We start from the raw sequence: 25,684 nt of genomic DNA on the forward strand, positions 1-25,684 counted from the left end.
TATATATATATATATATATATATATATATATATATATATATATATATTTATACTGTCCTAGCCATATCAAACCCAAAATTATTTGACTTCTCAGGTAGGCCTTTAATGCCTCCTAGACAATACAGAGTGGCATTTCTGGTGTTCACTTAACTTCAAGAAAAAAAAATTCAATTTCAGACGTAAGAAATTTGATAAAGTTTTCCTCAGATAATAGTAAGGATTTGAATCTCAAAGAAAGATATTCTGATTTTGTGACCAAGATAAGCAATTTCAAAAATGGGGTAGAAGCAGGGCAGCCGACTCAGGACCAGAAAGTCCCAGGTTCGATCCCCAGCCTTTCCCACATTTCGTGGTGTCTCTGAGCAGGACACCTAATCCCGAATTGCTCCCAGGGCGATTACATAGCTACCCACTGCTCCACCTGGGTGTATCCCAGGTGCGATGGGTTAAATGCAGAGAGTCAATTTTGTCTTTGTATGGGAACATACAATGATGACAACCCATAGCACTTTATTATTATTATTATTATTATTATTGTTATTATTAATATTATCATTATTATTATACCGCCCGGCAGTATCAGCATGCACACTCAAGGCTGTAAATTGTACCTGCTTGCCAACTGTAATAGTTGATAAAGACAGTTGATAATAGTTGATAGAAAGTTGATAAACTTGGTAAAAAAAATCAACCTGAAATTAAAACTGGGTTTCTTTTTTAGAAATAGATCTTGCTCAACTCTGAATGCCAGAAAACGCCTTGTAGCTACTACCTTCCTACTGGCCATTGACTACGGTGGCAGTGTTTACATGAATGCCCCTGCCAGCTGCTTGCAGATGTTGGATGCTGTCTACCATGGTGCGTTAAGATTCATAACTGGTTGTAACCACCGTACCCATCACTGTACTCATGTAATCTTGTTTAGATTAGAATGTTTAGATTAGGTTAGATGTATTTTTGCATTTATTATAGGTCTGTTTGTATTTATTGTTCTGTTGCATATCTGCACTGTGTTGTTTTGTTTTGCATGTATTCTATGTTGCACCGTGATCCTGGGGAACACTGTTTCATTTCAATATGTACTTGTACGTAGCTGAAATGACAATACAACCTCTCTGACTCTGACTAACTCATTGGTCAGTTGGTCATTATCTACACATAGGCTCTTTCACTGGTACATTTTAATCTATAAATCACTCCTTGGTCTGCTACCGTCTTATATCTCCTCCCACATGTCACGCCGTCAGTGCAGTTATAACATGCGCTCTCAGGACATCATTACCTGCAGCGTCCCCTCAGTGCGGACTGAACTTGGCAAAAAGGCATTTTCCTACTCAGCTCCTGTAACTTGGAACACCTTGCAACAAGAACTGAAGTTGTCCACCTTAATTTATTTAAGGGGTTTTAAACATTTGATAATCTCAATAGAATAATCAATGCAGATATGTTCTTGTTTGTAGTATTTTACCTTGTTTTATGGCACCCTGATGTATTGTTTTATATCACTACTTTTATTTTAACTGCATTTTACTGTAGTTTATAGTCATTGTTGTCTGTACTTCATATGTTCTGTCTGTAACAGATCCCTCTTGTAAATGAGTCTTCGTGGCTCAATGAGACTAGCTTGTATAAATAAAAGATGAATGAATGAATGAATAGCTACCCCTCTTGATTTGGATTGAAAATTAGATTGAAACACTTGAACATAACATTGTTTTAAACAAACTTTCCACTGTCTGTAGAACGCATGTGGGTCTCCTGTAAAAACGCAATATCAGTGTTCAGCTGTTTTAGGTGTTACAAAATTTTCTGAAATTTTACTGGACCATTAAGGGATTTCATATTCTAGCTTACACATTTAACTGGGCAGCCACTAGAGTGGCCAACATCCTTAATGCTGGTCATAGTTGAACAGCAAGAAATAATTTACACACAAAATATCACAAGCCAGTACTTGATAGAAGAAACAAAAACCCCAAAAGACGGATCTGGTATAAACCCACTCCTCTCTCCTATCCAAACACAGAGAGAACACAAACCACTGTCAACTGAAAAGTCGCACATTAGTGCTTACACTAGAGAACACAAACCGACCATTTGGGCTCCCGTCTGCCCACATATGATGAGTAATAGCAATTCAAAAAACAAACAAACAAACAAAAAAAACAACAAAATATGCAAATATTACCTTAAATATCAAATGTGTACCTAAAATATAAATAAAGAAAGAAAAAAGAAAAATATTCCCATATTAGTGTGCACACTATATACCAGAACTTACAGCAATGAATTCAGAGCATTAACTCTGTAAAATCACCCTTCAATACAAATAAAATTTTGTACATACCACCAATAAAGGACCTAACAGTCAAATATTGAGTCAAACACAAGCTTAACAAAAAAGCTGGTTGAAGGAGGCCATCCCTATCGTTTCATCCACACCTTGCCGCTGGAATGACATTCCTCTTGATGTATTCCATCGCTTTAATGGAGTTGACAAACACCTTGTCCATCCCACCATGCGTGATGTGCCATGCAGGAAAAAGAAGACCATACCGGACACCTGGTCGCACAGGAGACACCTCACCTCTGTGAACACCGCTCGTGCCTTTGCCACTCCCGGGGTTTAATCAGCTGTGATGAATATGGATGATTTTTTTGTAGTGGATCAGGCCACCTCTGTGTGCTCGTTGTAATATCTTCACACAATCTTGATCATAATGCAGTCTGACTACTATAGCTCTTGATTTATCACCCAAGCCTCTCCTGTCTGGTGTTCAGTGTACGTGGTCGATCAGCGGTGACTTGTCCAGCTTCAGCACCTCCGATAGCATCTTGGCTATCACTGTAGGTGTGCACGAGCCCAGCAACTCAGGAACTCCAATAATCCTAATATATTGTTCCTTTTCGTATCCCCCTCCATGGATTCAAGCTTTTTCCTCAGCCCATTCACCTCATCCTTCAATTCCACTATGGCCACACACAGTCTCTACCTCATCTGAGCACACAGACAGCCCATTTTCAGTCTCTGTTACACTTAGCTTGACTTGGTCAAACTCTGCTCTAAGGCCTGTTAGTGGTACCATCAAGCTCTGCTCTTACTGCCTGTAATTTGCCCGGTGAGGGTGGGGATGATGCACCTGCTGCTGCACCTACTACACTTGCCGCCTCGGAGCCAAGGCGGCCCGAGGCTGTAGCTGTGACAACAGACCATGCGGGCAGAGACTCCATAGCTTTAAATTTCTTTAACTTAGAAGCCACATTACAACTCCCTTGAGTCAATCATGCGACAACAGCAACCTCAGAGGCAGAATCCAGCGTGGAGGCAGTGAGGATATAATTATGAAAGGCAGTTTTTCAGCAAGGCTGATGGAAGCCTGGTGAAGCACTGTTTACCAATCCGCGGCCATCTCTCTCTTCCCCACGACTGACTGAAGCGATGCACTCATTACTGAGGATGAGGCCCCAATCAGTAGATCCATCTCTCACTCCATCCTACTATCACTCGTGAACAAGACGCCCAGATACTTGAACTCCTCCACCAGAGGCAAAGTTGTCACTCCTCCCCAACCCAAAAGGGGAATTCCACTCGTTTCTGATTGAGAACCATGGCCATGGCCTCTGACCTAAAGGAGCTGACTCCCATCCCAGCTACTTTGCACTCAGCTGTGAATGCTGAAGATGAGGCCAACAGAACCACATCATCTGCATGAAGCAGAGACGAGACCCTGAGGTTCCCAAACCAGACACCTTCCATACGACTGCGCCTTGAGATCCTGTCCACGAATGAGGTGTGGCATGTACTGTACACGTATTTGTATTCAGCACTCTTTACTCTGATACCTCTAACTAAAGTCCAATGCATCCAGTTTCCTTCAGACATCATCTAATTAGTAAACAGTCCCCCCAGTGTGTGATTTCATCTCAGTATAAATCCAGCTGCTTTGTGGGGGCCTAATGTTTGTCACAGAACATTAGTGGTCAGTTCATTTACAATTATGTGCTACTTTCTGCTAATCTATCACATAAAATCCAAGCATTTTTAGTTGTAATAACACAACAGGTGAGAAGGTTACAAGGATTTGAAAACTCTCAAAGTTTTAGTTTTATTTATTTGCACTGGAAAATAATGGCAGTATGGGGTCTTTTTTTACCTGGCTTACATGTTCTACACTTGTAATCAAAGTCCAGAGAACAGCGTGTCAACATTTATTCAGCTTTTATTTATACAGGTTAGGTTGTTTTCACACCAGATAGTCCGGTAGACTCGGTTCGGTTTGGGACCAATATTCATGACCTTTTGTTACATTTGAGCTGGTGCGTTTGCATTCACACTGCACTGTACAGTCGAGTCAACCTGTTGAACCAACCTATTCCCCCGCTCACCTGTGGGGGTGCTGCACCTAGAACTACTGAAAGAAACGACACAAAAACCTCTGAAGACACTTCTTCTTCTTCTGTAAATAAAAATAAAAACGAAGTGGCATCAAGTTTTAGCAGTTTTAGGAGTTATATTTTGTCATTTTTCAAAAATGGACTTAGCATGAGCAGAAGATGAGACAGAAGACCATGGAGAATGTTGTTTTTCCACACAAGGCAGCTGACGGCTCCATATAAGGTCAGAGAAATGTGTGTTTGTTTGTCCTGCAGAGCGGGGCTCGGTCTATTTACATTCACACTGCACTCGACCATGCTGGAGTTCGCTTCTACCGGACCGAGACCTAGGTTTTAGCCCGAGCCAGAGTTCGCCTTTTTGTTCCGTGACAAAGTTCGATGGCGCGTTCACACCTCCCTAAACGAACCGGACTTTCTAGAAAAACAAGCTAGAGTTCGATTAAAGCGAACTAAACAGGGCTGGTGTGAATGCACCCTTAGTCTCACTGAGCCTCGAGGACTCATACAGTCAAAGTGGGGATGGCGAACCCAGAATGTGTGTTGTGTTTACATGGAAAACAGCAACTTTGGCCATTTGTGGAGACCTGCTTGTAGTTGTGATAAAATGTGCATGAACATGAGCTCTGCTCGAATACAGTCAGGAATCGTTTTCATTTGTGTTTTGTTTCTGTTTTTGACTTCCATTTCTACTTCTTGTCTTTGCATAATAATACCTTGCGGCTCAAGAAAACTTCACTCAATAAAAACAGTCAAAGTTCATTTGATGAAACCAGTAGTATGTACTTGGAACTTTCAAATATGTTAACATAATATGTAGATTTTCTTTGGTCTGATTCTAACTTTAACAAAAATATCTACATCAACATAATGTATTGTGTGACAATTAAAATGCTTTAATTCAAGTGGGCCACCATCTGATTAAACACTGAACACACAACAAGACAGACTGGATTGATGAGGCCCACAACATGCAGCTGGTGAGTTCTGACCTGTTGTAGCTCGTCCATCCTTCGCCTCAAGCTGTCCATCTCTGAGGTCTGTTGGCTGTTCTTGGCCTGCAGTTCAGAAATAGTTTGTTTTTGCTGGGAGCCGCGGAGCTGCATCTCCTGCATGGATGAACGCACAGAGCGGAGCTTCTCCTCCAGGGAAGACACACGTTCCTGCTTCTCAACGGAAGGAAGATGAAACGTAAGTGCTGTGCAGGGAAAAAGTAATGTTGATGTTACATGGTGAATAATTTAAAATACAGAAAAATGCAGTTAACCAAGTTATTGTAAGATTTTTTCCTGTTTTTCAGCACCTTCTTTGATAAAAGCTATGACCATCAAATTTTTGATACAAAATAGAAATGTGTGTGTGTGTGTGTGTGTGTTGCACTAGATCCCTATCTTGAGATTTTGATTGACCTCTCAGACATTTTATCTGATTTATACTGGAAAACATATTGAGTCAATATAGTGGGACACGTTAATGATTAAGGAAATTTATGTTACAAGTGACAACCTACTGTATGTTTTACTGCTATATCAGGATCAATTAGTTTTACTGCCTGAACCTTCAAGAGAAACTAGGTAAAACTAAATGCAAAGCAAAGCAAGACTGTTAGAGTATTGGCCTGGCAGTAACTCCAACAACTGGCTTTGTACATGGAGAGGTGCTGGGCTAGGGCCCCAATCAGCAGTAGCTTGGAGCAGCAGAGTCACACTGCACCCCCCTGGTGACAGGAGTATAGCATAGTGGCAACATGGTTTCAGACAGGTGCTGTAGATGAGCCAGTGGCGTAATCCTGGGCAGAGACCTTGGCTGAGCCATGGGGTGACAAGCTGCTGGGCTAAGGGAACTAGTTCATGGTTTTCTTCTCTGTCATTTAGATATCTGTTTCATTGTTTTGTTTGTTTGATTCATTTTGAATGGTTTGTCCCTCACCATTTTGCCTATAGTAACATATTATACCATACCATTTTATTTATAGAGCACTTAAAACAGCGACAAGGCCAACCAAAGTGCTGTATAGACAGAACAACAGGTAACACACAAAGCAAAATACAAAATGAGGTAAATCAGAATATAGACATAAAACGATGCAGATAATGACGACAAACCAGTGTGGAGCATACAGGATCAAAACACAGATCATCTGGTGTTGAAAGCTACTGAATAGTAGTGAGTTTTTAAACGGGACTTGAAAACCGAGAGGGAGGGGGCCTGTCTGACAAGCAGAGGTAACTCGTTCCAAAGTCTTGGTCCTGCTACAGAGAAGGCCCCGTCACCTCTGCGCTTAAGACTAGTTCCTGGAACTGTGAGGAGCAACTGGTCCGCTGACCTCAGGGAAAGTGGTGGGACATACGGTTGTAGCAGATCAGAGAGATGTGGGGGGGGGGGGGGGGGGGAACTGTTCAGTGATTTGTAGACATACAGGAGTATTTTGAACTGGATTCGAAAGTGAACCGGTAACCAGTGCAGTGAGGCCAAAACTGGTGTAATGTGCTCTCTTTTGCCTGTACTGGTTAAAAATCAAGCTGCTGCATTCTGGACCAGTTGTAGTCGTGCAATGGAGGTCTGACTGATACCAAACAGGAGCGAATTGCAGTAATCAAGCCTTGACGTAATGAATGCATGTATTTCTGTCTCCAGGTTATTTTTGGACAATATGGGCTTCAGTTTAGACAGCCGCCTCAGTTGGAAGAAACATGATTTAACGATCATGTTTACATGATTGTTAAGTTTCAGGGAAGGGTCCATTATCACTCCCAGGTTAGTGACTATTTGTTTTTCTGACAGGGTTGGAGCGGAAAGGTCGATGCAGTGGTTTGTGATCATGTCATTGGGAGGGAACAACAAGACTTAAGACTTCTTTTCATTGAAACGTAAGAAGTTTAAAGCCATCCAGTCCCTGATGTCAGCCAGGCAGTCGAGCAGAGGTTGAATAGAGCATGTGCCATTGCGTCTTAGGGGGAAGTAAATTTGACAGTCATCGGCGTAGAAGTGAAAGGGCATGTTTTGTTTCCAGAAAAAAGCACCAAGTGGCAGCAGGTATAAAGAAAATAGGAGGTGACACAGGATGGACCCCTGCGGAACCTCCCATTTAAGCTCTGCCACTGCAGAACTAAAATCCTTGATGGAGACACAAAAGGATCTGTCAGTGAGGTAAGATCTGAACCAACTGAGGGCTGATCCTGTGATGCCCACCAACTGCTCCAACCTCGCAATGAGGATCTCAAGGTCGATGGTGTAAAAGACGGCTGTGAGGTCCAACAGGACAAGCAGCACAGAATCACCGGTATCTGTGGATCTGAAGATGTCGTTAAAGACCTTCAGCAGGGCAGTTTCGGTGCTATGGAGAGGTTTAAAGCCAGATTGGAAAAGCTCTAAGATGGCGTGACCCTCCAGGAAGCACTTCAACTGGGACTCGACTAGTTTCTCCAGTAGTTTAGAAACAAATGGGAGTCTGGAGACAGGCCGGAAGTTGGATACGACTGAGGGGTCAAGGTTTGTTTTTTTCATGAGAGGCTGGACAGCAGCATGTTTAAAGGATTTTAAACTACTGTTTATTATAGTAAGAATGGAATGACCTAGAGTAGGAAAAACCTCCTTTAGTAGTCGAGGGGGGACCACATCAAAGGGGAACCAGAAGATTTCAAGCTGCACATGACTTGCTCCAGAGAAGATGGAGTGATGGGTTCAAAATGGTCAAATGGAGCTACAGATTGAGGTGGGATGGATGGGTCATGAGTTGAAGGGGAAATGAGAGCCTGAGTGGTCGCAATTTTTTCCAAAAAGAAATGTAAGAAGTTCTCGCACAGCTCAATCGAGGCTTCCAGAGGTGATGGTTCAGTGAGGTGGAGAACAGAGTTTAGGGTGGAGAAGAGGACACGTGGGTTGCGAGAGTTTGAGGTAATTATATCAGATAAGTATTTGGATTTAGCAGCTTTCACTGCTTTCTGATAACAGTGCCAACTCTCTTTAAGTATTTGGAAAGAGACCTGCAGCCTGTCTTTTCTCCACTTTAGCTCCGCCCTCCTACATTGCTGCCTAACGGCCTTGGTGACGTCACTCAGCCAAGGTTCTGCTCTGAGTTTTGATTTTTTTGGTTTTAACAGGTGCAACATGATCCAGAGTCTTTAAGCAGACAGAGTTGAACTTGGATGTCAGCTCCTCAGTGGTGGTGAGAAACACCGGGGGCTGAATGATCATTTCAGAGTTATAAACATCTGTGAAACGTGCAGCAGTGAAATGATTAATGGTCCGGCTGCAACGTGCAGGAATGCACAGCTTAGGAGTTAGATGGAGGAGGGTGAACTCAAACCGGACTGGCATGTGGTCTGAAAAACATTATCACCAATTTCAAGATTACTAACAGTCACATCACGAGTTAAAACAAGGTCCAGTGAATGTCTGCGCTCTTGGGTGGGACCGTTTACATGCTGAGTTTGATTAAATGAGTCCAATAAATCTAAAAAGTCCTTAACCAAGGGCTTTTCGTGACAGCACACGTGCAAATTAAAGTCCCCAAAAATGAAAACATGATCATATTTTTGTGTGATTTCAGCCAAGAAGTCAGAAAACTCATTTATGAAGTCCTTAGATCGAGGTGGGCGGTAGACGAGCGCACATAACGTCGGAGGCAAATGGCCGAGTTCAAAGATGCTCATCTCAAAACTGGCGCGGGAAACTGGGATGGGCAGCTGTTTACAGTCAAAAGTTGGTTTGAATATTGTTAATAATCCACCACCGCACCGGCCCGATGGCCGCGGTGCGTTAAAATACAGATAGTTCGGTGGCAATAATTCCGTCAAGGTGCTGGACTCACCCAGAGACATCCAAGTCTTTGTGATGCAGAAAAAGTTCAACTCGAGCTCTTGAAAGTGGTCCCTGAGGTTAAAAGTTTTGTTGGTAACAGATCTTGCGTTGACCAAACACAACCGGATACTGTTCAAAGTGGAGCCAGCAGCTGTGAAGTTCGTGCGCATCAGTGGCTTCAGATTTTCAATAACAGCCCCTCCGGGTCAGTCCGAGCTGCGCACCGGCTGACAACTCCCGTTGTTTACCTGGTCCGGGCACGCGGGAAGCTGGCAATGGAAACCATGACCACCAGCTGAAGAGGAAGATGCAGCGTGCTGGGCTTTAAACTTTGCCAGCAGCCCAGCACGTTTTCCCCGGAGTCTGAAGCGATGTCTCCGGGCAGGCAGGTGAGGAGCACAGCGGAGGTAAGCTAGCGGGGGGGGGGGGGGGGGGTGTCCAGAGGTACGCTCATATTGTTCCAAATAAGCGACATCGATGACAGAAAAACGAAGATCCAGAAGCTCTTGTCGGTCATACATCAGTAGTGCGTTTATGTCACAGATAAAAAAATGAACAAAACGAAAATAATCCGAACACTATCAGCAGAGGTGGATTGCAAGCCATGTACACGAGTGCCATCTTACCGGAATCATGTCTATGAAATTTAAAATAAGTAATTGCATAAATATTTACCCCCTTTAAAGTGACTGTCCTGATTTAACTCAGAGAAAAGATTATTGAAAAATAAAACAAGTCAGGGGATGGATACAAAAGTATTTCCAATGTCCTAAACATTCCAGGAGTTCTGTTAAATTCATCACCAGATGAAAGGAATATGGAACATGTGTAAATAGACCATTATCACAAATTACCGTACTTGCCGTTGTCCAAAAATGTCTAATAGAGTGGAAAAAAAACCACATAAATAAGTCACTTTGCCGTATAAGTCGCATCTATTATGCATCACCGCTGATGCGTCACATTTGTTAAGTGTCACAGCTGACCACCTGGAAATGTGGGCCGGTTTTGAGCCAAAAATCGATTGGCTGCCAAATGGCGGCCGTGCGAGCGTGCATGGGAGGACTTTAACAAGCATTTAACAAGATTAACACTTAAAAACAATTATTTGTTTACTCGAAATTATAATACATTTTTTATAAGCTTTTTAATATATTTTTTAAATATTTTAAGTATATTTTTAATATGGATTTGACTGGGAATTGAATTACTGTATGTATAATTTGATTTGAACATGTTTTGTTGTTTTTGTCACACCGAGTTGACTTGTTATAAACTATTGCAGTACCTTTAAACATAACTAAAATCAAAATAGTTCACCTCATGCTGTGTGTTCTGTACCCTTCCTTGCATCTCCAGCTGTAAGAATGTGCGTATATTCAGCACAGAATGTGTCTTTGTGAAGTGCATGTGTGAACAGGAAAGTGTGAAAAAGTGATGTTTTGAACCAACCTCCTCCTGACGCACTTGAGCAATGGTTCTTCCCAGTTCCTCCCCTGCTTGGGCTTTCTCTGTAATGTTGGCTGCTTTAGTTTTGCTTAGCTCCTTCAATAGAAAGATAATGCATTACCATAAAAATGTATGAAGGGATGTTTTTATAATAAACTGAATGTAAATGTCTACATAGATACACCCAAAGTTGTCAAAGTCTTGGTGTACCATTTGGTCAACACTGTTTTAAGTATGACAATTTGTGAGAACAAGTACTGTCAGAACTTTACAATGTCAATAATTTTTACTATTATATAAGGTCAAATGCATTCATTTTGTTTTATAAACTATTTAGGTTTTGTCCTGCTTTGTAAAAATGGTATAAACAGATAAAAAAGAATGTTGACAGTTGTTTTCTACTAAAGAGTGAAGTTAATGATAAACATTTATTTATGTCAGATTTTCAAGCCTCTCCATAGTACCATGAAAAACGATTTTCTGACCTCCTCCAATTGTATCCTCTGTCCTTCAAGTTTGAAGATACGATCCTGCAAAGCTCTCTCACTCTCTTCTAGATGACGATTGAGGTGCTCTATCTGCATGAGAAAGAAAACTTTGAACAACTTTTACCTTAAAATGTTTGCATCTAAATTAATACATAAAGTTTGTAAATCTAATTGCAAAATATATGTAAAGTTCATACATTCTTCCATCCATCCATTTATCCGAGGTCAGGCTGGCAACAGTTTCAAGAAGGAAACCTAGCCATCCCTTTCCCAATTGACACTCTCCAGTTCCTCCTGGGTGAACTCAAGGCATTTCCAGGCCAGAGAGACATGAGTCATTTAGCGAGTTCTGGGTCAGGTCCAGAGTCCTCTCGTAGTGGGACGTGCCTTAAAGACTGCAAGAGGGAGTCCACCAGGTGGCATTTGTATCAGATGCTCCAACCACCTCCTCAGCTGATCCCCTCAGATGACTATACTTTTCACCCCATTTCTAAGATTGAGCCCAGGTAATCTACAGAGAAAACTAATTTCAGCCACTTGTATCCAGGATCATTCTTTCTGTCATCATCCATACCTCAGGAGCATAGGTGAAGGTCACTAAACAGAGTTTTGCCTTACAACTCAGCTTCTTCTTCACCACAACAGACTGAAGCAACGTTCTCATTACTACAAGGTCAAATAAACAAAACTGGAGACAAGGGGCTGTGCTGGTGGAATCCAAACTGAACTGGAACAAGTTTTACTTTGTTTTGAAGGTGAACATACAGCTCTTGCATTGGTTTTAGAGACTCAACAGCCTTTAAAGCAACCTACACTGTCACAGCTGTTTCACAGAATGCCTCAGATAACAGTTGCCAGCCTTCTCCAGAATCAGACAACCATCTAAGATGAAAGGCATGGTAAACATAAGATCTTTAACATTTTTTACAACAAAGTTTCATTATTTTGGGTGCAGTAATGTGTTGTTGCTAAGGTACAAAAGATGTTAGCTACAGTTGATAAAATATTGGATCAGTTTCACAATAAAATACTAGGTTTTGGTTCAAAGTAAAGGACAAATTATAGTTCATTTCCAGAAAGATGACTTTCATAAAGTTTCTAGTATCCTTGAAGAAGACATCACAGCACTGAAACTATACTTGAGTAACTACTGATCTTCCTAAGGTTACCAATAGTTTTGTATCTGCGCTGGTCCTGTTGGATAGCAATGTTTCATCAGGCACTTTATTACATCATTTGAATGTAGACACTGGAATATCTCATTGGACTCAAGGGTACTGCATTGAAAAGAGTTCAGTCACATTTATGTGGCAAACTGTATTTTGTTTAATTTAAGATGTGTCCTCCACAGTCACCAAGGTGTTCATCAATGTTTTGGGCTAAGGTCACTTTTACTTTGTCTATATATCCTCCTTATCTTACAACATCCTCAAGCCATCCATCATGTTCATCATCCACCACTGAGTAGACAAAGTCTGAAGACTTAGAAAAAGGCAGCTCCATTACCATGGCAGAGGTTGCAAAGGTAATTAAAAATCTTCTCAGCAACTGGGTGCCATGAGTGGATAGGAGTCAACCTGAGACGCATACAGTTCTGGATGTTGTGGGTCTGTTGGGATTAGCATGCCTCTTCAATGTTGCATGATTGATCAAGACAAGAGCAGCAGACGGGACAGTGGCTCCAATAAATGAAAAGGAGGATCAGACTATCAGGTGATCACAATGCTGAGCCTCCTTGGTAAGTTTCATCCAGGGTGTTTTCGGTGCAGATTTTTTCTTGTTTCATTGTAGGTTTCACAGCAGAGTGTGACACAGGCAGAGTGAGAATCAGCTCCTCCAAATATGAAGCCGTGGTACTTGGTCTTAAAAAGGTGGAATAATCCCATTTCTTTTTATATTGAAGTGAGTTAAGTAAATGAGGTGGTTTGGGAATCTGATCAGGATGACTCCTGGTTATCAACCAATGGAGGACTTTCAGGCACATCCCTCCAGAAAAACTTCCAAGTCAGAGCCTGCTGAAATAATTATCTTATCCTCTATGGTCAGGAAATATACCTTGGAATCCCCCCCAGCATGAGCTAGAGTGTCACTGGACAGAGGGATGTCCAAGCTTTTCACCATGACCTGTTACCTCAGGACTTCTTATCAAACCAGTCTGGCCATAGCCCTCAGTCTCCTCTGACATTAACAAGGCATTTTTATAACCGCCCTGGATATTTCCTCTTTTTCAGACCATTCTCTTTAAACTAATGATGGTTGGATGTGAAAATCCAAGGAGATCAGCAGTTAATAAAATATGTCTGGCACTAACCATGCCATATTTAAAGTCTCTTAAATCTTTCTTCCCCATTCTGATGCTTGCTTAGGACTTCAACCAGTCGTCTTACCCATATCTAGATGCCTAAAAGCATTAAGTTGCTGCCATGTGATTGGCTGATTAACAGTTTGTGTTAATTGAACAGGTGCACCCGCTAAAGGGGCAGGTTAGTACAGGTCCCCAACTCCCGGGCCACGGACCGCTACCGGTCCGTGGGTCAATTGGTACCGGGACGCACAGACAGATTACATAACTTAAATTATTTCTGTTTTATTTAGTATCTGATTCTGAACGACATTTTATTTTGAAAAATTACCGGATTCTCTCCGCCATTTATGTCTATGACTCACTCTTGACACAGGTCAAGGTTGCCATCAATCCATCCATCCATTATCTTCCGCTTGTTCCAAAGTCGGGTCGCGGGGGTAGCAGCTTCAGCAGGGAAGCCCAGACATCTCTTTCCACAGCCACCTCTTCCAGCTCTTCTGGGAGGATTCCAAGGCGTTCCCAGGCCAACCGAGAGACATAGTCTCTCCAGAGTGTCCTGGGTCTTCCTCGGGGTCTCCTCCCAGTCGGACATGCCCGAAAAACCTCCCTAGGGAGGCGTCCAGGGGGCATCCTTACCAGATGCCTGAACCACTTCAACTGGCTCCTCTCGATGTGGAAGAGCAGCGGTTCTACTTCGAGTCTCTCCCGAATAACCAAACTTCTCACCCTATCTCTAAGGGAGAGTCCAGCTACCCTGCAGAAGAAACTCATTTCAACTGCCTGTATCCGCAATCTCATTCTTTTGATCACTACCCAGCGCTCGCAACCATAGGTGAGGGTAGGAATGTAAACCGACCGGTAAACTGAGAGTTTTGCCTTACAGCTCAGCTGTCTCTTTACCACAACGGACCAGTACAGAGTCAGCAATACTGCAGATGCTGCACCAATCCGTCTGTCAATTTCGCGCTCCATTTTTATCTCACTCGTGAACAAAATCCCAAGTTAATTGAACTCCTCCACTTGAGGCAGAACCTCACCCTCGATATGGAGAGAGCAATCCACCCTTTTCCGGTTGAAGACCATGGCCTCAGATTTGGAGGTGCTGATTCTCATCCTAGTTGCTTCACACTCGGCTGCGAACCGCTGTAGTAAGAGATGAAAATCGTAGCACAACAGGACCACATCATCTGCAAAGAGCAGAGATGGAATCCTGAGACCACCGAACCGGAAACCCTCTGCCCACTGGCTGCACTGATAAATTCTGTCCATAAAAGTTATGAACAGAATCAGTGACAACGGGCAGCCGTGGCAGAGTCCAACTCCCACCCTGAAGGGATTCGACTTTCTGCTAGCAATGCAAACCAAGCTCTTGCACCGCTTGTATAGGGACTGAACAGCCTGTAGCAACGGGCCCCCAATCCCATACTCACGAAGCAACTCCCCCCCCCACACACACACACAGTGTACCACGTTCGAATGCCTTCTCCAAATCCACAAAACACATGTAGACAGGATGGGCAAACTCCCATGACCCCTCAAGGACCCTAGTGAGGGTAAAGAGCTGATCCAGTGTTCCACGGACAGGATGGAACCCACAATGTTCCTCCTGGATCTGAGGTTCGACCAACGATCAAACTCGCTTCTCCAATACCCCTGAATAGACCTTACCAGGGAGGCTGAGGAGAGTGATGCCCCTATAATTGAAGCACCCCCTCCAGTCTCCCTTTTGAAGAGGGGAACCACTACCCCAGTCTGCCAATCCAGTGGCACTGCCCCCGATGTCCATGTGACGTTGCAAAGATGTGCCAGCCAAGACAGCCCCACAACATCCAGAGGATGTTAAGGAAATCAGGGTGAATCTCATCCATTCCCAGAGCCCTGCCGCCTCGGAGCTTTTTAAATACCTTGGCGACCTCAGCCACAGTTATGGATGGATCAACCCCAAAATCCTCCAACTCAGCTTCCTCCATGGAGAACGTGCTGGTGGGATTGAGAAGGTCCGAGAAGTATTCTTTTCACCTCCCGACAACATCACTGGTTGAGGTCAACAGCAGCGCACCTTCACTGAATAACACAGTGTTAGTGAAGTGCTGTTTTTCTTTCCTCAGACATTTGATGGTTTGCCAGAATCTCCTCGGAGTCGACCGAGAGTCGTTATCCAAGGTCTCACTGAACTCCTCCCACATCCGAACGGATTTCTTGGCCCTCCGGTACTCCTCAGCTTCCTCCAGAGTCTCACTGGCTAACAAGGCCCGATAGGACTCCTTCTTCAGCTTGACAGCCTCCCTAACCCGGTGTGTCCACCACCGAGTTCGTGGATGGCCAGCACGAGAAGCACCGACAACCTTGTGGTCACAGCTCAAGGCAGCTACCTCAACAAGTGAGGTGCGGAACATGGCCCACTCAGACTCAATGTCCCCCACCTCAGCTGGGATGTGGTTAAAGCTTTCCTGGAGGTGCGAGTTGAAGATCTCTCTGATGGGTTATTCTGCCAGGCGTTCCCAGCAAACCCTCACTACATGTTTGGGTCTACCGGGTCTGTATGGCATCTTCCCCCACCATCTGATCCAACTCACTACCAGGTGGTGATCAGTTGACAGCTCAGCTCGTCTCTTCACCCGAGTGTCCAAAACAAAGGGCCACAAATCAGATGACATGACTATGAAGACTATAATCGATCTACAACCTAAGGCGTCCTCGTGCCAAGTGCACTTATGGACACCCTTTTGTCTGAACATGGTGTTTGTGATGGAAAAAATATGACTAGCACAGAAGTCCAACAATAGAACACCACTCGGGTTCAGACCAGAGAGGCTGTTCCTCCCAGTCACACCCCTCCAGGTCATACTGTCATTACCCACGTGGGCAATGAATTCCCCCAGCAGAATAAAGGAGTCCCCAGCTGGTGCACCTTCCAGCACCCCTGCCAAGGACTCCAAGAAGGCCAGATACTCTGAACTGCCGTTCGGTGCATAGGCATAGACAACAGTCAGAGTCCATTCCCCCACCCCAAGGTGAAGGGAAGCCACCCTCTCATCTACTGGGTAAAACTCCAACACACAGGCACCAAGTCGGGGGGCTACAAGTAAACCCACACCAGCTCAACACCTCTCACCGTGGGCAACTCCAGAGTGGAATAAGTTCCAGCCCCTCTCAAGGAGACTGGTTCCAGAGCCCATGCTGTGCATTGAGGTGAGCCCAAATATATCTAGTTGGTACCTCTCAACCTCACGCACAAGCTCAGGCTCCTTCCCCACCAGAGAGGCCACGTTCTATGTCCCAAGAGCCAACTTTCATAAGCCAGGGTCAGAGCACCAAGGTCCCTGCCTTTGGCCACTGCCCAAGGCATCACACACCTGACTTTTATGGCCCTTCCTGCAGGTGGTGTGTCCACAGGAAGGCAAACACATGCTGCTCCTTCTGGCTGAGCTCGACCGGGCCCCATGGGTAGAGACCCGGTCACCAGGTGCTCGCCGATGAGCCCCTCCCCCAGGCCTGGCTCCAGGGTGGAGCCCGGTAAACCACGTCCGGGCAAGGGACACTGAGTTCCTTGCTGTGTTATGTCCATAAAAATCTTCTGAATTGCTCTTTGTCTGGCCTGTCACCTGTCACCTAGGACCAATCTGCCTTGCAAAACCCTACCAGGGACAATTATAATTGCCCCAGACAGCATAACTCCTAGGATCATTCAGGCACACAAACTCCTCCACCATGATAAGTTGGCGATTCAAGCTTGCCTCCATAGACAAATATACGTAGATGCCTTGTTGAGCGGGCTGGCCCACTGCAGCGATACATCAGAATGTCCGTTGTATTGGATGTGGCAGATCTGCCGGTCTACTAATACAAGGAAATGGACTGAACTTCATAAAGCACCATTCTACAATGTGTTTTAAGTTGATGCCTGTCATTCACACACACTAAAACATTTGGAAAACAAACAGGCATCAAAGACAACATTTGTAACTTTTAATACAATTATTAAAAATGATTATTCCTTAAATGTTTATGTTATAGGTAAGCACTAAACAAACACATATTATTTTGAATATTTACAACTAATGTGTATAACACCATTACTGTGGCGATAAATATAGAAATACTCATATTTAGCATTTAATCTGTGTCTATAACCAGATGCTAAAGAACACTAAAGTGCCACATTCAAAAAGGTAGTGACATCAACGTACGATTCAGTGCTCAATGAGCGCTCATTCACCAGCCACACGCAGCCATTTGACCGCGAGCTGACTGGCCTTGAAAGAGGTAAAAAAAAGTTCAGCTAATTTTCAGATGGTCTACAGCCAGACAGCGATCCATCAAAGCCTAAATGGACCTCATTTTTCACTTCCGGCGAGCTGATGGATAGCAGCTCCCTCCGGCTTCTCTGCAGTCTTTTATCATAAAACTGACCCGTTTTTTCTAACCAGACTAAAGTTGGTCCCTCTTCCAACAGAATTCGGTGTTCAATGACTCAGAGAGCTGGACGGGACCGTCCAAAAATATATTTTGGTCCAGGACAGGCCGCTCCCACTCCACTGGTAACTCTGAGCGCACCCTGCCGGTCAAGTGACTCCTCGAGCTGGGGAGTCATCGCACGAAGGTCCAGTGTTTTTTTCTCCCTCTCTCTGGACCCCAACAAACATCTCATCTGGACCTTTGTGGTTCTACCTGGTTCCGACAAGAATCGCCGGGTGGTATTTCGCTGGTTTTCTACTGGACTGGCCCTCGTGGTGTCTTCATTGGTGTGGGGGAAGTGTGCCTGTGACCCCCGAACTGGACCAGAACCGAACCAAGGTGGCTGTGGGGGACTTCGTCTTCACAGAGCCAATCTCAGCCTGAGTGAGCAGCCCATTATTTTTAACGAAGGACTGTCCACCTCCGTGGAGTCGCTGTGTTCGCCTGGAGAAGATGCTCTGATGCTTTGAAGCGCCGCCGGAACCGGACCGGAGCAGAACTGGGCCAGGGACAACTTCAGCCTCTTTGTCTCTCATGCTGTGGAGCGCCGGAGCCGGACTGGAGCAGAACAGGACCGGACCAGTGACGACTTCAGCCTCAGCCTCTTCGGTCAGTCTTGTTTTTCACCGGGGGTGCCTCTCGTGCTGTCGGGTGCGGAGGTGACGTGCAGAGAAGCGGAGGAGCAGCGTGGAGGAGCAGGGCTGCGTGGTGCTTGAGATAAGTTTGGAGTTTGCATCGGAGTTGCTGCAGGCCTCCATCTAAACTCACCTGGATATTAATTATTTTTATTCTGGATTACGTTGTTGTCTCCTGTTGACCTGAAACGAGTTAGGACCATGCCTTTCACTTCAGGAGGATTTTCTGGCAGCTCGCTCTGTTATTTGCTGCAAATTATCTGTTTCTGTTTCTGCCTGTTGATATTGGACCCAGCTTCTGTTTCTCATGGGAGCATCCATCCATCTTCACTGGGGGGCCGGAGTCCCCCTCAGCCCAATTCAAACTGCAGTTGGGCCACCTTGTTGGGTTTGTTTGCCCATTTGAATTGTAACGTTTTATGGTCTGAGACTTTTCTGCACCATTCATATTATTGTCACTATTTTCAGATCTCAGACTATCTGGAGTCACTGAATCTCGTTAATACACCTGGATCTGCCCATCACTGCAACTTTCACTATTTTTGGGTTCTGAATTATTGCGTGTTCATTAATGTTTCTCATGGTTCGATTATGGGGGCTAATTATCACACTGTTAACTCCTGTAATTACACATCAGTCATGAAAAACTCAAGAAAATGTCTAATAGTGCGAGTATCCCTGTTGGGGGACTACCGGAGTTCCGGGCTTGGGGGCCGTTGTGTGTCTGTGGTTCCGGGCTTCCCTGTGTTACCTTCGTGTCCTGCGGGGACGGGTTTATGGGTCCCCACATCCACTATTGAACATTTTTATGAGAAACCTTATAGTGATAAGCATGCTCACACAGGTGTTTAGATTCAGGTGTTTATCAGATACACACTCAGTTGGGTTGTGGTGGCCATCAAATATATATTGTATTACCATGTAATGTATAAAATACTTTCTAATGATGTTACAAATATCATTATATAAGTTGCTTGTTGTTGTGGTTTCTTGGTTTTGTCGTTTTTTTTTTTTTTTTTTCTCTTTCCGCAGGTCTAGAGGCAGACTTCAATGATGTTGACTGGTGTTCTCTTTATCCCTCTCTCTCTCCTCTATTCCTATCTCCTTCTTTACATTTGAACTCTTCTCTCACTTTTCTGCTTTGTTATCTTCTTTGTTTTCCGTCCCCGTGTCCATTACATCTGAAACAAACCCAACGCATATTCTAATAAAATTTAATTTATATATCAAGTGGAGCATTAAGGCCAGCCATAATGCTCTGCTTGTGAAAGTAAATCTGTTGGGCATCACTTTGACACTCAGACAATAATTCTAAGTGTCACAATGCCGGACAGGACAAGGGGAAAAAAAAAAAAGAAAATGTCTGATAATAATGTTGTTACTGCTCTCAGAAATTCAGCCCAACCCTGGACCCCCCACCCAGCTCAGCCCTCGGTACACTCAGGGTGACGACTCGTTACCTTTGCAGAAGATAAATTGGCTCCGGTACAGAGGTCCATTTCACGCTCCCTTTTCAGCGTCTCCGGTCAGAGTGGCTGGAAATCGTCAGAAGTCGTGACGAAGTACTCCATTCAACAGAATAAGCTTCCTTAGAAGGAATCTTCATTAGAAGTTGTAGGACGTTACGCCCGGGTGAGTTCACCGCGAGGCATGCTGTGACTCCGCTGGAATGGACAGACCTTTGGCACATGGTCCAATTCCATCAGCTCGCCGTAAGTCTGAGTCTTCCAGTAAGACACAAAGTTCCAGGGAGACTCGTAAGACTTAAAGTTCCAGGAAGACTGAATAGTTCCAAGAAGTCCAAAAAAGTTCAATCTGGTCCTCTGGACATTAAAAAAAAAAGAAAAAAAAAAAAAAAGTTCCAAGTGTTGACTTTTAAAGGGTATCCACTTCCTGTCACTTGGTACTTCCTGATTGGTTAGCACAACCAGCAGGGGTGGAGTTTTTGTGATTCAGAGGGTTATTAGAAGTCAACAGACAGCAGAAATGTTTTTAAGAACGGTTAGTATAGACAGGAAAATATTTTGAAGAAATGACAGACTTTGCAGGTGCCAGTTTCTTATTTACTGTCTGAGAGTTTTAAAAACAAGGCACTACGTTCTCATAACTTGTTCTCTGACATTTGACCGACATCAAATCCACCCCTCATTCAGACAGAAGATTAAAATGCACTTACTTCGTAAATAGACGTTTAACTTGTATGATCTAAGTCTAATGAGGTTTAAAAATTATTAATACTGTTTCACAGTTGATTTAAATGAGTGGTTTACTTCAACATTAGAAATGGTATGAACTAAACACACTTTTGATTATCAAGATATTGTAAAATAGTAATGATAATAAAAAAAGAAGAGTGTTCTTTTAATTGATTAACTCGGGATACAATTAAATAGTCACTTGATGAGATAATTTGTATTTCTGGATTCAAATAAATGAAATAACAGTTCCCGTCCCCTGAAGGTCTTCAGAGACAGATTGATGTTGGAGGTCTAGTTCACTACCGTCCCCCCTTTGGAAATCATCGCCTGTCCATGGGGATGAATTCCAACATGAACTTACACCTCCAAATGTCCTTGATCTTGATGTAATCCAGCAAGAGGAAAACAAAAGTCAAAGGAGGTAATCCCACAACGGTTTTTGTAATTCATAATGTTGTTGGTAATTCCATTGCAGCAAAGCTTTAACCCCTTGGAAACAGAGTCTGTAATCCATTGGAAAAAGTCATGTAATCCACAACGGTAAATCCACAATGATTGGAGGTGTTGATTGATCAGCATGTAGAGGGGTTCTCTCGATGGAACTGAAGAGGTGACCACTAGATGGAGTTTGGAGACCCACGTTGGAGTTGTAGGTCCCTTCAGCAAAGGTTGCTGCTGGTGGTTCCCAGTGGATACCATTCTGGTTCTTATGTGTTCATGCATTTATGTGGTTTTAGTTGGGCTTATGAGTGGGATTTTACATAAGACCTTAACCTATATGCACCTGGTGTGTAAGCTATCATGGTTCAGATCAGCTACAGATACCAATTAAAGGGTGGGTCATGCTGAAAAATTATATATAGGGATTTATACCTAAAGAAGGGCATTCCAAACTATTCTTCCATTCCAAACTTGGTTTAAGTTAGATTTACATGGCAAAATATAGTTTGGTTCAATTGTCTGTTGTCCCTTTAGACGAACGACTTGAGTTTGGGTTTTTGGTTTCCCCCTAAATGTTTTTGGAGTCTATGGCGAGACTCATTTTAAGGATTAGCCAACCGCCCCCCCCCGAATAGGATTGTTCGAGTAAGTTCAGCTTGAGAGTCATGAGACCAATGTAGGTTATGGTACTTAAGGTAGCATTAATCTACATTGACTCCTCAAAGGTTGAAGTTTAACAAATGAACTGCATGTTAGCATAGTTAAAGTCCTCATAGTCTCTTAACTAAAGTACATACAAAATTCATTATTGCTGGGGGTATTCAGAAACAATACCAAAACCAAATAAACACTGTCTCAACATCGACAAAAGTAGTGATTAAGCAACTAGAAAACAACGTTTCACCACGTCACTCACTCTGATTGTCAGATTCGATCACGTTATCACGTCTGAGTTGTGGTCTTAACACTTAATTAAGCTTAGACTTATTTAGTTTCTGCTTGGACGACCCTTTTTCCCACGAGGTCCGAGTTTGTGAGATCTTTGTCTCCTGTGGAGTTATTGAACGCCTTGTGTAGTTTGACCTGGTTTCAATGTACCCATTTAACAATTGGCTCTTTTTGGCCTTTGCTGATTTTGATCTGGTAGACAACTGGAGACAGTTTGTCTGTTATCAGGTGGGGTCCAATCTACCTGGGCATCAGTTTGCGGGCGAGAGTTCTGGTCCCGGACTCTACTTTCCCGGTTGTGGGGGCAAACGTGTAGTACCAGACCCTATCTCCCACTTGGAGTTCCTCGTGAGAGGCCTTTTGGTCATAGTACGCCTTTCGTCCTTCAGCGGATTTTTCCAGGTTTCTCTGGGCAAAAGCAAAGGTGTTTTTAAGGTGTTTTTCCAAGTCATTCATGTATTGTTGTGTGGTGTAGGCTGTTGCCATAGCGGCATCGCCTGGTTGATACAACAGGTGTAGAGGGAGAGTCATTTGTTGACCTGTCATCATCTCGAAGGGAGAGATGCCAGTCGATGTGTGTGGAGTCGCCCTTATGGCCATGAGGACCAGAGGGAGTTTCACGTCCCAGTCCTTGTGGTTTGCGGCTACGTATTTCTTCAAAATACTTACCACAGTTCTGTTTGCTCTCTCTACTTGGCCTGAGGCTTGCGGGTGGTAGCCAACATGGAAGTTGACTTTGATGCCTAGCATCTTCCACAGTTATTTCATCACTTCAGCTGTGAAGTGTGTACCTTGGTCTGAGTTCACCCTGAGGGGAAGTCCAAACCTTGAAAATACATGATTCATTAGTAACATCGCAGTTGTTTGTGCTGTGTCGTTAGGAGCTGGTAGACATTCTACCCATTTGGTAAATGTGCAAGTTACTGTGAGAAAATATTTATTTCCTCTAGTGCTCTTAGTAAGTGGTCCAACCCAGTCAATCTGGAGGTCAGACCATGGGAATGCAATGCCTCTACTTTGCAATGGTGCTCTGTGGAGTGGTCTGGATGGCTGAAACTGGCCACTGACCAGACACCCTTTTATGTAGTCCTTGACATCCTTTTTCATTCCAGGCCAATAAGCAACTTGTTTTAATGCTTTCAGCGTGGCGTTATCTCCCTTGTGTCCTGCGGACGGGAGGTCATGCGCGTGAACTAACATCACCCCCCTGTGGTCATGGGGGACCACGAACAAGGGTGAGGACGCCGGTCCATGAGCAAAAGTTAGGATGCCCTTGATTAGTTTTAGCTGTTTGCGCAGCTGAAAGAGGACTTTAAGGTCTGGATTGGAATCCAGGTCGACTTTGGAAGAAGTGTTTTTGTCTGGGTCAGTCAAGTACAGTATCATCGAGTTTATTACAGGATCCAACTTCTGAAGTTGGATGATATCTGGGTCAGTCAGCACGGGTTGTACAGATACTGTGTTGTCAGCCGGTTTGGCTGCAGCCTGTGCACGTGTGACTGCCATTACCTCGGCTGTACGTTATATTGCCAGAGTTGCGAGCAGCCAGGAGGGGTCAAAGGATGACGGAGAGCCGTCCACGGCTCCGTCCTTGGCTAGGAAGTCTGCAAGGTCATTATCCCGCTGGTCATCGCCTAGGACTCTTGAATGTCCTGGAACTTTCTTCCAGTAGACCTGTAGGTCATGTGATGTCACCAAGTGATCACATGCCATGAAAAGCTCTTTGTGTTTGACCACTTTCTTGTTGCTTGTGAGAAAGCCGTTCTGTTTCCACAGAGCAAAATGACACAAGAAACTAAGTCGAGCGTAATTAGAGTCCGTGCAGATGAATAGCGTTTGGATGGAGCGTTCTACTGCCATCTGGAGAACTATTAGGATTCCCGCTATCTCAGTGTACTGAGAAGACAGAGCCTAATTTATAGCTAAAAGTGACCTCTTCTTGGTCCCGGAGGAGGATCCCTCCAACACCTGATTTGCAGGTTTTTTCGTGGTGGAATGAGCAGCCATCCACGTACAGTGTTGTCATATCTTTGCAGATATTGCTATCAAAATAGTGGTGATTCGGGTCCTCACTTACTGAGGGTTTTTCCGCAGCTGGCGGTTGGGTGGCTGGTACATCTTGTGTACATTCCTGGCAAAGTGCCAGGTCGGTGCCCAAATGTGACTTCTTGTTTTGTCTGTAGCGGATGTCTAGGTCAAAACTTTGAAGCACCATGAGCCACGTGGCTACCCGTGAGTTTGTCACCACACCATCTCTGATGCGTTGGCTATTCAGGAAAGTTACTGGCTGGTGTTGTGTTTCAACAATGATTTTTTGTCCACCGATGTAACTGGAGAAGTGTTTAACTGCCCACACAGTGGTCAGTAGAGCTTTCTCACAGTCTGAGAACTTTAATTCGGGGCCTGCCATTGTCTTACTGGCGTAGGCCACCACATGCTTGTCTTTGTCGTGCATCTGGTACAGACCTGCACTTATGCAGTGAGCTGAGAAGCCCACTTCCAAGTAAAACTCTTTGTTGTAGTCTGGATAGACTAGACATGGGGCTGACTTGAGTCTGTCCCTGAGAGCGTTCATTGCCTGCTGTTGGTTATCAATCCAGACAAATGGGACGTCTTTCTTTAAGAGTTCAGTCAGTGGTTTCGCAAGGTCTGCATAGTTCTCTATGAATTGGCGTGAGTAGTTACACACGGCCAGAAAACTCTGTAGCTCTCTGAGATTGGTGGGGACTTTGAGATTGTCTAGGCCTTGGGTGCGAGTCAATTGTGGTTGTACTCCGTCTGGACCTACTAGTAGGCCAACATAGTCCACCTTGGTCCTGCACCACTGGCATTTTGACAGTGAGATTTTAGCACCAGCAGCAGTCAGTTGATTCAGAACGTGGTCGATCTCAGCCAAGCGTGAGTCCAGTGTTGGCTGCCTCAAAAGGACATCGTCCACGTAGATCAGTGTCCCACGTTCGTGGGCGTCTGGACATGCTTTGTTCAAAAAGATGTTGAACTCAGCTGGTGAGTTAGCGTAGCCAAAGGGGCACCTGGTGAAGGTGTATTGTCGGCTACCAAAAGTGAAAGCTAGTTTGTGTTGGTCCTCGGCGCACACAGGAATGGTCCAAAAACCAGAGGCGACGTCGAAGGTGGAAAAGTACTTACCATCTGTGACCTTGGGCAGTTCCTGTTGGATCTGGGTCATTGGCCACCTGGATAAAGGAACTTGTTTGTTTAGCTTTCTGTAGTCTATGGTAAGTCTCCACTTACCATTTGGTTTCAAAACTGGTCATAAAGGCACAGAGTAGGTGCTATTACAATGTCTGATTATGCCTTTATCTAAAAGGTCATCAATGATTTCCTTGACAGGTTGATGTGCTGCCAGGGGAATCTTGTATTGTCTGACAAATGTAGGCGGTGAGTTGGGCGGAGTTGGGATGCTCACTGTGTGGAGCGAGGTCAACCCACAATCCATGGAGTCAGTCGAGAATGACCTCATATTTCATGAGAACTTGGCGGAGTTTGTCCCTTTCTTCATCAGTCGTCAGGGCGTCGGCTTGGACGACCACCTCTTCAATCTGTAAA

At 44.2% G+C, this 25,684-nt stretch overlaps 1 protein-coding gene across 1 annotated transcript in view; it reads right to left on the reverse strand.

Annotated features, from left to right (window-relative positions):
- Window positions 1-25,684, reverse strand: part of lrrc45 (leucine rich repeat containing 45) — a 108,785-nt gene that overhangs the window by 19,566 nt on the left and 63,535 nt on the right. Inside the window, exons 12-14 of the mRNA XM_037691552.1 lie at window positions 11,130-11,222; window positions 10,648-10,740; window positions 5,385-5,558 (exon numbers count right to left, since the gene is read on the reverse strand). Coding sequence (XP_037547480.1) covers window positions 5,385-5,558; window positions 10,648-10,740; window positions 11,130-11,222 — 360 coding nt within the window. The remainder of the gene's footprint in view (window positions 1-5,384; window positions 5,559-10,647; window positions 10,741-11,129; window positions 11,223-25,684) is intronic.

The sequence above is a fragment of the Nematolebias whitei genome, chromosome 17 (genome assembly GCF_014905685.2).
Source record: "Nematolebias whitei isolate Nwh7 chromosome 17, NemWhi1, whole genome shotgun sequence".
Lineage (NCBI taxonomy): Eukaryota > Metazoa > Chordata > Actinopteri > Cyprinodontiformes > Rivulidae > Nematolebias > Nematolebias whitei.